The sequence below is a fragment of the Coffea arabica genome, chromosome 10c (assembly GCF_036785885.1).
Source record: "Coffea arabica cultivar ET-39 chromosome 10c, Coffea Arabica ET-39 HiFi, whole genome shotgun sequence".
Taxonomy (NCBI): Eukaryota; Viridiplantae; Streptophyta; class Magnoliopsida; order Gentianales; family Rubiaceae; genus Coffea; species Coffea arabica.
The window spans coordinates 11,468,660-11,484,209 of NC_092329.1; the positions used below are offsets into that span (position 1 = coordinate 11,468,660).

Consider the following 15,550-nt stretch of genomic DNA (forward strand, 5'->3'; position numbering starts at 1 on the left):
AAGGAAATGAAGTTGAAATGCTACATATGTGTATTTTTAATCTTTGGATCATTGATGGTTGGAATTTCATATTGCTTGAGGACAAGCAATGATTCAAGTGTGGGGGTATTTGATAAGAGTTTATTTTACGTATTTTTAAGTGCATTTTATTAGTTAATTTTGAGTTGATTATTTAGTTTTATAAATAAAATAAAGAGGTTTTTGGTAAAATTATATATTTTTGGTAAAAGTGGATAACATTGCATTTTTAGTGATTTTAATGATAAAAACTTCATTTTTATGCAAGAATGATGATTCAATCACCAAAGGATGTCAAATGAGATGAAAAATAGAAATTTGGTGATGAATTCAAGTGGTAACAAGAAGAATGAAGTGAAAAACGTTCAAGTGAGGAAATGCAATACAAATCAGTTTTGACACTCTTCGGTATTTTGATCATATCTGGAGCTACACTTTTCGAATTGAGGTGATCTTTATACCATTTTAAAGCTAAGAAAGAGACCTACAATTCGTATGAAGACATCGAAATCCAATTCTGCCATTTTCATGGACAAAAAGTCGGAATACAGAAGCTGCACTCTGTGGTCGGAATTGGAAAAAAAGGTTTGACCAGGTGATAGTATTTCTACCATATCTCAGGCTGCACAACTCCGATTTGGATGATTTTTATAGCATTGGAAAGCTAACTCAAAGGGTTACAACTTTTGTGTTTTGCACAAAAGCCAGTTCGGCCTTCATCATGGAGAAAATTGCAGTTGAAATAAGGCCAGAGTGAAAATGCGAGTATACAAAACGCGAGTTTATTCCGCGTTTTGTGTAGGCGCGTTTTGTAGCCGAAAATCTGCAATTTGCTCAGCCATTTCTCTTGTGTTCAGACTACTTTCCAGCTATAAGTTGCAAGGGAATTCGGTGCACATGCTTCAGAAGACCAAAGGGCAAGAAAGGGGGCTTATTTTCAAGTAAAAAAATATTGATTTTTGACTATGCTAACAAAGTGGAGATTTGGGAATCAAAGGTTAGAATTTGACTTAGAAAAATGGAGCCTTTGAGTAGTTTTTATGCAGAGACATTGAGGGAGGTCTAGGGATCCAGACGTAGCTAGTATTCTCACTAAAAAGAAAACATAGTTTCTCTAGCTAGGTACTTGCAAGGGGCAATTGAGGTTTCATCTTGTAATCATCTAAGTTCAAGACAAAGGAGATTTTTGGAAGGCTTCACCATATTTTAGCTAAGACTTTCTTTACTCTTTTTGTATTTGTAATTCATGACGATTTACATTAATGAAGTTATGAGTGTTTCATCATTCATGAGTAGCTAATTTCCTTTATCTAGGGAGTAGATGAAACTTATGGCCAAGTGATATGAAGTGATTGTGATTTATACTTGTTAGATCTTGTATTAACCTATCTACTTGTGTATGTTGGATTACTCGTTGTTGTTTGATCACCAATAGCAGGTTTATAGTTGTTTTTACTCATTGAGAAATGGTAACAATAATGGAATGACATAAGTAGAGCTTGAGTAGTATATTCATGAGAATAGAAATACATTCAAGTGGATGAAATCTACATTTCCTGTGTGCACAAAACAGATTTAGTATTTACCAAGAGATTAGGAAAAACTAATCTGTTTTAACCCATTATTATCATGAGAATGTGGTTTTGGTATTGTTGGAAATGAATCCTTGGTCAAACAAGAGTAGTAACAAGTGTTAAATTCATTCGTTTTAGATCTTTTGTGTTATATGTGGAATCTACATCCCTAGATCTTAATATTTAGTGAATTCTACTCCTATTGTGAAATTGCATTTATCTACTTAAGAATTTTTGTAGTTGAATTAAATTCTGAATTTTCTGCTCAAATTTATTGTGAGTCTAAATAATAGAGTAAATTAGTGTCTAATAATTATTTTAATTGCTCCTCGTGGGATCGACCCGATACACATCTTGTACTACAATTGCGACCTGTATACTTGCAGTCCAACGGGTGTAAAATCGGAATTGAACTTGCATTGATATAAAAAAATTCCGTCAAGTTTTTGGCGCCGTTGCCGGGGAGCGGTAATATTAGGGCCTAATCATCTCTATTAATTTAGATATTTTTCATTGTTTTTATTCAAGTTGTTGAATTTAAACTGTAAAATTTCTCTTGTTTTTGTTTGTAGTGTTTGCACCGGGCGTCTCGAGAAGTTGCACTTTTCGATCCAGAAATTGAGAGGACACTACATAGACAAAGGAGGAACACACTACAGCAAGAGGAACAAGAGATTTGGCAACCAATAGAGGAAATCTTAATAGAGCTTCCATTTGAAGAAGAAATGGCAGAAAACGAAACAAATGGGCGAGTTCTACGAGATTTTGCTCTACCGGAAACACAAGAATCTCAAACGAGCATAGCAAGGCCTTCGGTAAATGCTAACAACTTTGAGATTAAACCATCACTTATCCAAATGGTTCAACAATCTCAATTTGGAGGTAATGCAGTAGAAGATCCTAATACACACTTAGCTACATTCTTGGAAATTTGTGATACAATTAAAATGAATGGAGTTAGTGATGATGCTATAAGGCTAAGATTGTTCCCATTTTCATTGAGAGATAAGGCCAAACTTTGGCTACACTCTCACGCTCCTAATACTTTCACCGGATGGGATGATTTATCAAGAGCATTCTTAAATAAGTATTTTTCACCAGGTAAGACTGCTAAGCTTAGAATGGATATCACTAGTTTTAGTCAATTAGAAGGTGAATCATTATATGAGGAATGGGAAAGGTTTAGAGATTTGCTTCGGAAATGTCCACATCATGGACTGCCGGAGTGGTTAATCATACAAACCTTCTATAATGGTTTAGTTCCAATGATACGATTGAATTCCCAGGCAAAGGTTTCCACTTTGGTCCACACTTTTTCTTTGTTACAATTGAATAAATTTTCTCACTTCAAAATTTTCATCTTTAGTTCACACTTTCCCTCTATTCTTTCTCATCGTTCGGTTGGGTTTGAGTGCTGCCATATGCAGACACAACAAAAGAATTAGCGACGGTGGTAGCCAGCCAAAGAGCATATGAAAAATAGCAGTGACGAGGTTAGATCATCAAGTTCTCTTGAAATCGTTTGATTATATTGCTGTAATTTATTTATATTTCATTTGTTTTGTTTGTCAAGATTTTCTTGGGTAATCAAGGCTAAGAATTTGAAGATTTTAGTGCAATTTTGGGGCCGAAAATGTCCGTTGAAACATCTAGGAAATGGTTGTAGTTTTGATTGTCTACGGGTAAAATATGCTTAATAGCCATGTGAAACATCTAGGAATAGACTTAAGACCAGGCGTTTAAGTTAAATGTGATTAATTTGTGAATGCATATAAGATGTTTGGTGAAATGTCAAAGAGAAATTTGTATGTTGTGATTGCTACTCTGTGCGGGTGAGAATTACTAATATATTAATAATTCAACATGAGCTTTATAACTTGAATTCTTCAGGCAAGAGAGATTTCTCCCGTTTTGAAATTCTAAGTTGATATGCTTGATGGAGCAGATGTTATTGAACTGAACTGGTCTAGAATCATTGTTGCGAATCTGTTGTTTCTATGAAAATTTATTATCAGCCTCTTGAATTTTTTACTCCATGTTAACGTCTGCAATGCCACGGAAATTTGGCCATCTATGGAAATTTATTATCAGCCTCTTGAATTTTTTACTCCACTGTAACGTCTGCAATGCCACGGAAATTTGGCCATTATTACTCTTGTAAATCTGTTGCCGGGGAGCGGCAATATTAGGGCCTAATCATCTCTATTAATTTAGATATTTTTCATTGTTTTTATTCAAGTTGTTGAATTTAAACTGCAAAATTTCTCTTGTTTTTATTTGTAGTGTATGCACCGGGCGTCTCGAGAAGTTGCACTTTTCGATCCAGAAATTGAGAGGACACTACATAGACAAAGGAGGAGCACACTACAGCAAGAGGAACAAGGGATTTGGCAACCAATAGAGGAAATCTTAATAGAGCTTCCATTTGAAGAAGAAATGGCAGAAAACGAAGCAAATGGGCGAGTTCTACGAGATTTTGCTCTACCGGGAACACAAGGATCTCAAACGAGCATAGCAAGGCCTTCGGTAAATACTAACAACTTTGAGATTAAACTATCACTTATCCAAATAGTTCAACAATCTCAATTTGGAGGTAATGCAGTAGAAGATCCAAATACACACTTAGCTACATTCTTGGAAATTTGTGATACAATTAAAATGAATGGAGTTAGTGATAATGCTATAAGGCTAAGATTGTTCCCATTTTCATTGAGAGATAAGGCCAAACTTTGGCTACACTCTCACGCTCCTAATACTTTCACCGGATGGGATGATTTATCAAGAACATTCTTAAATAAGTATTTTCCACCAGGTAAGACTGCTAAGCTTAGAATGGATATCACTAGTTTTAATCAATTAGAAGGTGAATCATTATATGAGGCATGGGAAAGGTTTAGACATTTGCTTCGGAAATGTCCACATCATGGACTGCCGGAGTGGTTAATCATACAAACCTTCTATAATGGTTTAGTTTTTTCTACTAAAACTATAATCGATGCAGCTGCAGGTGGAGCTTTAATGGGTAAATCACCCCAAGAAGCTCATAATTTGATAGAAGAAATGGCAGCAAATAACTACCAATGGGCCAATGAGAGAGGTAATACAAGACGTCACGCAGGTATGATAGAAATGGACACTCTCAATATGCTGAGTGCTCAAATGAATAATGTGATGAAGTTGCTAAGTAGACAAGGTGGAGTTGGTCCAAGTTCATCTAATGCACATGCAGCATGTTGTTCTATATGTGGAGGTGAATATGATACTAATAAGTGTGTTGATTCTGAGCAGGTACAATTCGTCAATAATTACAATCGTAATGCTCAAAATAACCCCTACTCGAGTACTTACAATCCGGGGTGGAGAAATCATCCAAACTTTGGATGGAAGGATCAAGGAAATCAACCAAGGCCAGCCAATCCACCGGGATTTCAATCAAGGCAACAACAAGCTGAAACTAAACCTGATTGGGAAATGGCAGTGGAAAAGCTCGTAAAAGTTACTTCAGACAGATTTGAGCGAGTAGAAGGAAGATTGGACCAACTCACTACAATGTACAGGAATGTAGAGGTCCAAATTGGTCAAATTGTTAGTTCTTTGAATAATCGTAATCAAGGAGAATTACCTAGCAAAACGGAGGTAAATCCTAAGGAGCATGTCAAAGCCATTACTCTTCGTAGTGGTAAGCAATTAGAAGATCCTCCAGTGATGGAAGTTGAGAAAGATGAGAATGAAAAATAAGAAAAAAAGCAGAGGAACCAAGAAGCGATAGTGGAAGAAAATACAATCTTAGAGTCATTAGTAGGTGAAGCAATTGCTTCTACCCATTTAGAAACATAATCCACTGCTACTAAGATGTACTTATTATTAAAAGAACTAGGAAATGGTCCCATAAAGTCTATACCCCATGTATCAAATAATTCAACTTCTAAGAAGGTAGTTAGGGGCATTTCATTCTTTCGAGATATATTTCCAGTTCTTTGGCATGCATCACAACTTTTAACATATTCCCGAACATCTCGATACATAGTTGGCCAATAAAACCCTGATTGCCATACCTTTGCCACAGTTTTTGAAGTGCTAAAATGACCACCTGTTTCAAGGTTATGACAATGATATAAAATATTATGTACCTCATTTTCGGGAATACATCTACATACCATACCATCGGCACAATGTTTATACAGCAATGGTTCCTCCCAAAAGTAACTTTTGACATCATGTAAGAATTTCTTCTTTTGATGGTAATTAAATCCCTTTGGAATCTCTCCACTTACCAAAAAATTAGCAATATCAGCATACCATGGAGAATTGATAATTGCTAGGACAAACTCATCCTGAAAATTCTCTTGAATAAGAACTTGATCCTTGACTGGAATATATTCTAGGCGTGATAGATGATCTGCTACTAGATTCTCCGTTCCCTTTTTGTCTTTTATCTCCACATCAAATTCCTGCGATAAAAGAATCCACCGAATTAATCTTGGTTTTGCATCTTTTTTATGTAACAAATATTTAAGAGCCGCATGGTCCGTATATATAATAACTTTAGATCCTACTAAATAAGATCTAAATTTATCCAAAGCATATATTACTGCCAATAGCTCTTTTTCTGTAGTTGCATAATTGAGTTGTGCCTCATTTAGCAACTTGCTAGCATAGTAAATGACGTGCAACCGTCCTTCTTTCTTTTGTCCCAAAACTGCTCCAACCGCATAATCACTTGCATCACACATCAATTCAAATGGTAGTGACCAATCGGGCGAAGTTATAATTGGGGCCGAAATCAATTCCTTCTTCAACCTTTCAAATGCAACCAAACAATTGTCATCAAATTGAAAAGGGGTATCTTTACATAATAAATCATATAATGGCTTTACTATTTTAGAAAAATCTTTAATAAAACGTCTATAAAAGCCAGCATGTCCTAAAAAACTCCTTATCCCCTTGACATTGCTTGGGGGTGGTAATTTTTCGATAACTTCTATTTTGGCATTATCCACCTCAATTCCCTTAGAAGAAATCTTGTGCCCTAAGACAATTCCTTCTTTCACCATAAAATGGCATTTCTCCCAATTCAATCCAAGATTTGTTTCCTCGCATCTCTGCAAAATCAATTCTAAATTATGAAGACAATGGTCAAAAGATAAACCATACACAGAAAAATCATCCATAAATATCTCCATAATTTTCTCAATATAATCAGAAAAAATAGCCATCATGTATCGTTGAAAAGTTGCAGGAGCATTGCATAAACCAAATGGCATTCTTCTAAAGGCAAAAGTGCCGTAAGGACATGTAAATGTAGTCTTCTCTTGATCCTCTGGAGCTATAGCTATTTGATTATATCCTGAAAAATCATCAAGAAAGCAGTAAAATTCATATCCAGCTATTCACTCCAATAATTGATCAAGAAATGGTAGGGGAAAATGATCTTTTCTTGTTACCGTATTTAACTTATGATAATCAATACACACTCTCCACCCTACCACAAGTCTAGATGGAATTAATTCATCATTTTTACCCACGATTGTAGTCATTCCACCTTTCTTTGGTACCACATGAATTGGACTAATCCAAACACTATCGGAGATAGGAAAAACTATACCTGCATCAAGCCACTTAAGAATTTCATTTCTTACCACCTCTTTCATGTTTGGATTGAGTTTTCTTTGTGTTTCCACCACTGGTTTGCAACCGTTCTCCAATAAAATTCGATGCATGCATATAGAAGGACTTATACCTTTAATGTCTGAAATTGTCCATCCAATTGCCTTCTTACGCCTTCTTAGAACTCTTAACAATTTTGCACACTGCTCATCATCAAGGTCAGCACTAACAATTACAGGTAAAGTGCTATTTTCTCCAAGAAATTCATACCTTAGATGAGTTGGAAGTGGCTTAAACTCTAACCTTGGAGCTTCAATTTCTGAAGGTTGTGAAAACCCTTTTCCTTGGCCAAGACTTTCATACAAATTACCCCTTTTATAAGGTGCTTGAAAATCCAAGTACTTGGCCAATTTTTCAATTTCTTCACAAATATCTTCTTACTTACCTAAACTCATTAAATAATACTCAAGAGGATCTAAGTCAAAGTTGACTTGACTCATCTCTTGGGGTAGTTTATTAATTGTGCCAATAGAATAAGCATGATCGATAAAAGAAGGGTATTTTTTTTATTTCATTCAAATTAAATTCTACATCTTCTTCACCTACTTGAAACTTAAACTTGCCATTTTTGACATCAATAATAGTACCTGCAATGGCTAGAAATGGTCTACCTTGAATAATTGGCATAGATATATCTTCTTCCATATCTAATACCACAAAATCCACTGGAATGATAAATTTTTGAACTTTTATCAATACATTCTCCAACACTCCCAATGGATATCTAATAGACCGATCCGCTAGTTGCAAAGTAATATTAGTGCGTTTAAACTCATGCAAACCCAATTGTCTAGCCACCGTTAAAGGTATTAATGATACACTAGCACCAAGATCACACAATGGTTTAGAAAAATCAACGTTACTTATGGTGCAAGGTATAGAAAAACTCCCCGGATCTTTCAATTTCGGTGGTAGCTTATTTTGAATAATTGCACTACATTCCTCCGTTAATGCTATTGTTTCGCAGTCTTCCAACTTTCTTTTTCTAGTCATGATTTCCTTGAGAAATTTCACATAAGACGGAATCTGCAAAATAGCATCGGCAAAAGGAATGTTAATGTGCAATTGTTTGAAAAGTTTAACAAATTTTTCAAAATCTTTATCAAACTTATTTTGCTTTAATCTTTGTGGAAATGGAACCGCAGGAGGTATTGGAATGGTAGCGGAAGATGATGGTTGATTTTCTCTTGATTTCTCCCGGCTATTTTCTTCCACTATCGCTTCTTGGTTCCTCTGCTTTTCTTCTTGTTTTTCAGTCTCATCTTTCTCAACTTCCATCACTGGAGGATCTTCTAATTGCTTACCACTACGAAGAGTAATGGCTTTGACATGCTCCTTAGGATTTACCTCCGTTTTGCTAGGTAATTCTCCTTGATTACTATTATTCAAAGAACTAACAATTTGACCAATTTGGACCTCTACATTCCTGTACATTGTAGTGAGTTGGTCCAATCTTTCTTCTACTCTCTCAAATCTGTCTGAAGTAACTTTTACGAGCTTTTCCACTGCCATTTCCCAACCAGGTTTAGTTTCAGCTTGTTGTTGCCTTGATTGAAATCCCGGTGGATTGGCTGGCCTTAGTTGATTTCCTTGATTCTTCCATCCAAAGTTTGGATGATTTCTCCACCCCGGATTGTAAGTACTCGAGTAGGGGTTATTTTGAGCTTTACGATTGTAATTATTGACGAATTGTACCTGCTCAGAATCAACACACTTATTAGTATCATGTTCACCTCCACATATAGAACAACATGCTGCATGTGCATTAGATGAACTTGGACCAACTCCACCTTGTCTACTTAGCAACTTCATCACATTATTCATTTGAGCACTCAGCATATTGAGAGTGTCCATTTCTATCATACCTGCGTGACGTCTTGTATTACCTCTCTCATTGGCCCATTGGTAGTTATTTGCTGCCATTTCTTCTATCAAATTATGAGCTTCTTGGGGTGATTTACCCATTAAAGCTCCACCTGCAGCTGCATCGATTATAGTTTTAGTAGAAAAAACTAAACCATTATAGAAGGTTTGTATGATTAACCACTCCGGCAGTCCATTATGTGGACATTTCCGAAGCAAATGTCTAAACCTTTCCCATGCCTCATATAATGATTCACCTTCTAATTGATTAAAACTAGTGATATCCATTCTAAGTTTAGCAGTCTTACCTGGTGGAAAATACTTATTTAAGAATGTTCTTGATAAATCATCCCATCCGGTGAAAGTATTAGGAGCGTGAGAGTGTAGCCAAAGTTTGGCCTTATCTCTCAATGAAAATGGGAACAATCTTAGCCTTATAGCATTATCACTAACTCCATTCATTTTAATTGTATCACAAATTTCCAAGAATGTAGCTAAGTGTGTATTTGGATCTTCTACTGCATTACCTCCAAATTGAGATTGTTGAACTATTTGGATAAGTGATAGTTTAATCTCAAAGTTGTTAGTATTTACCGAAGGCCTTGCTATGCTCGTTTGAGATCCTTGTGTTCCCGGTAGAGCAAAATCTCGTAGAACTCGCCCATTTGCTTCGTTTTCTGCCATTTCTTCTTCAAATGGAAGCTCTATTAAGATTTCCTCTATTGGTTGCCAAATCCCTTGTTCCTCTTGCTGTAGTGTGCTCCTCCTTTGTCTATGTAGTGTCCTCTCAATTTCTGGATCGAAAAGTGCAACTTCTCGAGACGCCCGGTGCATACACTACAAATAAAAACAAGAGAAATTTTACAGTTTAAATTCAACAACTTGAATAAAAACAATGAAAAATATCTAAATTAATAGAGATGATTAGGCCCTAATATTGCCGCTCCCCGGCAACAGATTTACAAGAGTAATAATGGCCAAATTTCCGTGGCATTGCAGACGTTACAGTGGAGTAAAAAATTCAAGAGGCTGATAATAAATTTCCATAGATGGCCAAATTTCCGTGGCATTGCAGACGTTAACATGGAGTAAAAAATTCAAGAGGCTGATAATAAATTTTCATAGAAACAACAGATTCGAAATAATGATTCTAGACCAGTTCAGTTCAATAACATCTGCTCCATCAAGCATATCAACTTAGAATTTCAAAACGGGAGAAATCTCTCTTGCCTGAAGAATTCAAGTTATAAAGCTCATGTTGAATTATTAATATATTAGTAATTCTCACCCACACAGAGTAGCAATCACAACATACAAATTTCTCTTTGACATTTCACCAAACATCTTATATGCATTCACAAATTAATCACATTTAACTTAAACGCCTGGTCTTAAGTCTATTCCTAGATGTTTCACATGGCTATTAAGCATATTTTACCCGTAGACAATCAAAACTACAACCATTTCCTAGATGTTTCAACGGACATTTTCGGCCCCAAAATTGCAATAAAATTTTCAAATTCTTAGCCTTGATTACCCAAGAAAATCTTGACAAATAAAACAAATGAAATATAAATAAATTATAGCAATATAATCAAACGATTTCAAGAGAACATGATGATCTAACCTCGTCACTGCTATTTTTCATATGCTCTTTGGCTGGCTACCACCGTCGCTAATTCTTTTGTTGTGTCTGCATATGGCAGCACTCAAACCCAACCGAACGATGAGAAAGGATAGAGGGAAAGTGTGAACTAAAGATGAAAATTTTGAAGTGAGAAAATTTATTCAATTGTAACAAAGAAAAAGTGTGGACCAAAGTGGAAACCTTTGCCTGGGAATTCAATCGTATCATTGGAACTGAGAACTGAATAAGAAGAAGGTAGATGACTTTAAAGAGAAAGGTGATACCCAAAACCGTTTTCAGGAACCAAAAACCATTTTTTTTTACTTAAGTATGTACATTTTTTACTTTTAGTATTAGTAAGTTTAATTTAAACATAAGTAAATTTTGTCAAATAATAAGTAAATTAAATTACTCAAGGTGTAAATTTCTGTTTCTGACTAAAACTTATCTCTCAGGCATATACTTACTAGTTTTAATTAAAAACTTACTAAAGTTAATATTAATTATTTTAATATAACATTTAAAAAGTCACTAAAAGATTTGATCTGTCACTAAAGGTAATAGAAACCTGTAATAGCAGGTTTTCCTAATATCGTTATCATAACTATAGGCACTCTAGCACTGTCCATATTCTGTATAGGCAAAACAAGAAAAGGTTGGGTTTCTCTTTTTCCGCTTTTCACACAAGTGGTAGAGTAAATACACATGTTTAACGTATAAAACTAAGCAGAAGATTTTATCCTCTTTGCTCATAGCAGCTAGGTCCCTGATACGAGTAAGAAAGAAAGGGGGAGAGACATTTTCCCCAATCCCCAGTTGTTTGTCAGCCACAATCCTACGTGGCCTGCAATATGACCAGTTAAAGCAATCGATGGCCGCGACCGGATAAGAAATCGATAAGGCAGTAAGGCACAGAGCTTGACAACCCTCAGATGGATTCATCAGTCAATCCAACGGACACAGATCCCCATGAGAGATAATCCCTTGCACCCCAAAATCTCTCTATTTCTCCATCAGCAATTGCATTTGCGGGCTCTATATGTTATGGAACTTATGTACCATCTAGAATTCTACATAATGTTCTATTAAAAATGTTTTACATTCCAATCAAACCAAAATTTGTTATTAGGGCCAATAGTTCATTACTTTACGTTAATTTTTTGTCGGTAACGAAAATTAACCGGTAGAATGGCCATATTCATATCACTGGCCATCACTTCACCGTGACCATGCAACTTTTTAAACATATTGCATGATTTCTAAGTAGGCCTGTTAGACCTGGACTAATTAATCCATTATTTTCCCCACGCATTATCTCAAGATTCATCCCATGTTTCGTCCCTTTCAACGTCTATTTCCTCCTCTATCTATCATGATAGTAGCATAAAGAGAAGAACACGGTGCTTGATGCCTTTCCTGATGCGCGCACAATGACTTTTCAATCAAATACATATTAATCATTAGATTCCCACAAAGGGCATTTAAGTGCCTATAAACTCAAAGCTACCAGGCTTCGACAGTCGCAACCAATTACAAAAATCTATTGCCAGTCAGTCTTGCTCGCGTCCTAGCTCCTTAAGGAAAAAATGGCCGCCGTCGGAGCCAGCGACAACATCAACATTTCTGAAATCACAGCCAACAGTAATATTCTATACATATTCTTTAAAAATTCACGCATTAGATTTATAGTTCGATTGCATTGCATGTTTATATTCTTTTTAAATAAAAGAGTGGTTTTTATGCTGTTTGGATTAAAACGGGCTTTGCTCCTTGATGGAAAACAGTGAAAGCGGAGGGAGTCCAGTCCCCTGAGATGGAAGCTATAGTGAAGGCACTTTCAGACGACACGATATGGAAAACAATCGAGGGATTCAAGGGCAAGGACATGAGCACTCAGGAGAAAATGATTGTATGTATGACTAGTTAGACCTATTTTTTCCTTCCCCCCCAATTTATATGCCTCTATTAGTTTTTTTTTTTTTTTTGAATGCTTACAATTAAATTCGCACATGCATAACAGTTTTTAATTGATTCGTTAGCAGCAGGCAATTTGTTTTCCAATGCTGATTCTGCAAGTTCTTAATTTTCATACATTTGAGTACCGAAAAAGTGCCATATAAACTTTGCATTCTGCATTGACTGGTTTTAACAAATTTTTTTTTAAAAAAAAAATTCATGCACAGTAGCTATAGATAGTGTGAAATTCTTTATTTGAATACAAAAATGATTGAATTTTGAGGCCATAATAGGACCTTACAAAAAGCTTGTATGGAAACTTTTGAAAAAGTAAAAGGAGTTGCAATTGAAAGTAGTTTAGTTTGTACATTCTTAAATTGCTTATGCAATTTATTACTATTATTTTCTTAAATTGTAATGTAGTTTCATATTAGTTGATTGAATTTAGTTTTCTGGCTGTTTGTTTGAAAAGAAATCCAATTAACTTTTTGTAATCTCAAAGACTCTTTTTAATTTGTGTGTTTTTTCCTTTTTAACTAAATAAGAAATGTTTGTTTGGGGTTTACACTTTACAGAACAACATGATGGCCAGTGGTGGTCTAGCTCAACTCGGCATTCCTGTTCCAGAGCCGGTGAACCCAGATGACCCTCACGTGATCACGATCGCAAAATTTGCAGTGGAAAAGCAGAACGAGAATGCCGGGACAAGCCTGGTTTTCATCCAAGTGAATGGAGGCCTGCAGTGGAAAATTGTCATTGGCACTCTCTATATCCTTTTCCTTACAACTCAGGATTCTAAGGGCACATACACCGATCATGCAGTGGTTTTTGAGACCTTTTTGGGTCAGAAGTACCTCTTCTGGTACAAGCATTAATCAAGCATCACTGCCCGTCCTGATCGATCAATTGAGGATGACTAATGTACTCTATTAACTACGTACTTTTAATTATGTGGTGTCTGTGGTGTGGTTTGATTATATGCATGCAATGGATGTTTTAAACGATGGGTGCACTTCTGACATGCAGGCCATATTTGAGCTACTGCAATCAATTATTTGGCCGTCCTCCATTTATGTTCCATTGGATCATGGTAAAACTTGTCTCCTACTATATGCTTTGTTTGATTTACGGTGGAGCAGAGATCATGAGATCAAATACAATACACAAATCGTTCAAGCAATCAAGAAGAAAACAAAATCTTGTGGGCAATGCTGATGGAAAATATATGTTGAACTCATTCACCATTCGGTTTTCTAGCCGTGAATAGTGATTAAAAACTCTTGAAATTTAAGTACGGGTTTTTCTTACGAGTGCTCATTGACACTCGTTAACACAACTAATATACTTTTCCTCCCTTGCATTTGTATACTTTTCTTATTTAATTTTATCTATCGTCTTTTGTATTTATTTACTTTCTCTAATTAATCTTACATTTTCAAAAATATAACACCTGACATATATCTTAGGACACTCGTTAGACAGACCTTTTAAGTACATATGCAACTCATTTATACATGTTGGTAATACTGTTAATGAAGTTAGTATGAATTTAATTACATACACGGACAAATTAATTGTATATGAGAATCTAGCAACTGTAACCAAAAAAAGATTACCGGTTAATGATTGTGAAGTATTGGCTATACGGAGCTATGTTATAATGAGGGTGGGCAATTGCCCCCTACCCCTCAATAGTTGGGTGATATTTTGCCTAAGTTTCAATAGTTGCCTCCCTTACAGTAAAAGAAATGGAGGACAAATATGTAAAGCCTATTCATTTGCATTTAATGGATAAAGAATAAAGGGGTTTACTTTCAATATAACCCTAGTAAGATCAACAATGTAACTTCCTACTTTCTAGAAGAACTAATGTGATCATGTAACTTATTTGTAGAAGAAAATCAAGGAATAATTAAGAGAACAAAAGTATTTATCAAAAAAAAAAAAAAAGAAGAGAGAGTGAACAAAAGTAATGCATTCTAAATTATAATATTCTGATTAGAATTCAAATTACCAAAGATAGATAGAGTTACTGTAAGTTAAACTCAAACCAAAGGCTTCTCCTAAAAAATCAACAAATTTCTATCTATGAAACTTTTTCATGAATTACAAGGATAGTAAACAAATTGTAACATATTATATATTAACTTAATCTTTTTCAAGACATTGTCAATATTCTTCTTCTTTTTTTATAGTATTTTTAATGAAATTATTTTTAGGTATTTCATTTTTTTAATTGATTTAAAAACAAAGCTGTACTTCAATTACTGCTAATTTACTATGTTTAGTTAAGTAAAACATGCATATATTTTTTAATGTTCATGCTTGCATGAGTTAATTTACATAACAATTTATTCTTTTCAAAACATAAGTACTCGTCAAAGACAATTGTGAATATTATTTATTAATGTCGAAGTAGGAGATTATTTGAAAAAATTATTTATAATAACTTTTGTAATGTAATGTGTGAGAATTAAAAGGTGATTATGAATATTGATGCAAGCAAAATGATGTTTGAAAATTATTTGATATTTTAACACACATAGTTTTATTGTTGTTTTAGGTATGGATTTAACTGCATTAAGTGTTAACATTTTTCTTTGGTTCAAAACATTTGCATTTCATCTAAATTGTACTACTCATTATTATTTTATTTAGTTTAATTAACAACATGTGTTGAAATATTTTAGTACACAAATTTTGCCACTCCAACCCAGGGTCCTAACTCTGCCACTGCTATAATTCCATCCCAATGAATTCATTTTAATAAGCTTGTATCCAGACTTTATATGAAGTTTATTTCTTGTTGATTGCTTATCAGAAAAGGCAAATTTGCGGAGACATA

General features: G+C 34.9%; 1 protein-coding gene and 3 non-coding genes across 5 annotated transcripts; 2 read left to right on the top strand and 2 right to left on the bottom strand.

The window, feature by feature from the left end:
* Positions 1–2,704: 2,704 nt before the first annotated feature.
* LOC113720131 (small nucleolar RNA R71) lies at positions 2,705–2,811 on the bottom strand. Its single transcript, XR_003455220.1, has one exon. It is a non-coding gene; the product is annotated as a small nucleolar RNA R71 (small nucleolar RNA).
* Positions 2,812–4,415: 1,604 nt separating this feature from the next.
* LOC113720133 (small nucleolar RNA R71) lies at positions 4,416–4,522 on the bottom strand. Its single transcript, XR_003455222.1, has one exon. It is a non-coding gene; the product is annotated as a small nucleolar RNA R71 (small nucleolar RNA).
* A 4,790-nt stretch (positions 4,523–9,312) lies between these two features.
* LOC113715264 (small nucleolar RNA R71) lies at positions 9,313–9,419 on the top strand. The gene has a single exon (XR_003453902.2). It is a non-coding gene; the product is annotated as a small nucleolar RNA R71 (small nucleolar RNA).
* Positions 9,420–11,830: 2,411 nt separating this feature from the next.
* LOC113713566 (uncharacterized) lies at positions 11,831–13,785 on the top strand. 2 transcript variants are annotated; one of them, XM_072068266.1, is made up of 4 exons: positions 11,831–12,390; positions 12,534–12,658; positions 13,281–13,626; positions 13,732–13,785. In XM_072068266.1, exons 1-3 carry the CDS (start codon positions 12,336–12,338, stop codon positions 13,578–13,580), a joined length of 480 nt encoding a protein of 159 aa, XP_071924367.1. In that variant the 5' UTR covers positions 11,831–12,335; the 3' UTR covers positions 13,581–13,626; positions 13,732–13,785. The 2 variants fall into 2 exon arrangements, with proteins under 2 accessions (XP_071924367.1, XP_027093120.1); XM_027237319.2 differs by having other exon boundaries at positions 13,281–13,785.
* The last annotated feature ends 1,765 nt before the right edge of the window (positions 13,786–15,550 follow it).

Bases quoted from the DNA above. Each gene is read 5' to 3' on its own strand.
- LOC113713566 (XM_027237319.2), top strand. From the start codon at position 12,336: ATGGCCGCCGTCGGAGCCAGCGACAACATCAACATTTCTGAAATCACA. The intron at 12,391-12,533 runs GTAATATTCTAT...GATGGAAAACAG, and splicing joins TTCTGAAATCACAGCCAACA to TGAAAGCGGAGGGAGTCCAG. The intron at 12,659-13,280 runs GTATGTATGACT...TACACTTTACAG, and splicing joins GCACTCAGGAGAAAATGATT to AACAACATGATGGCCAGTGG.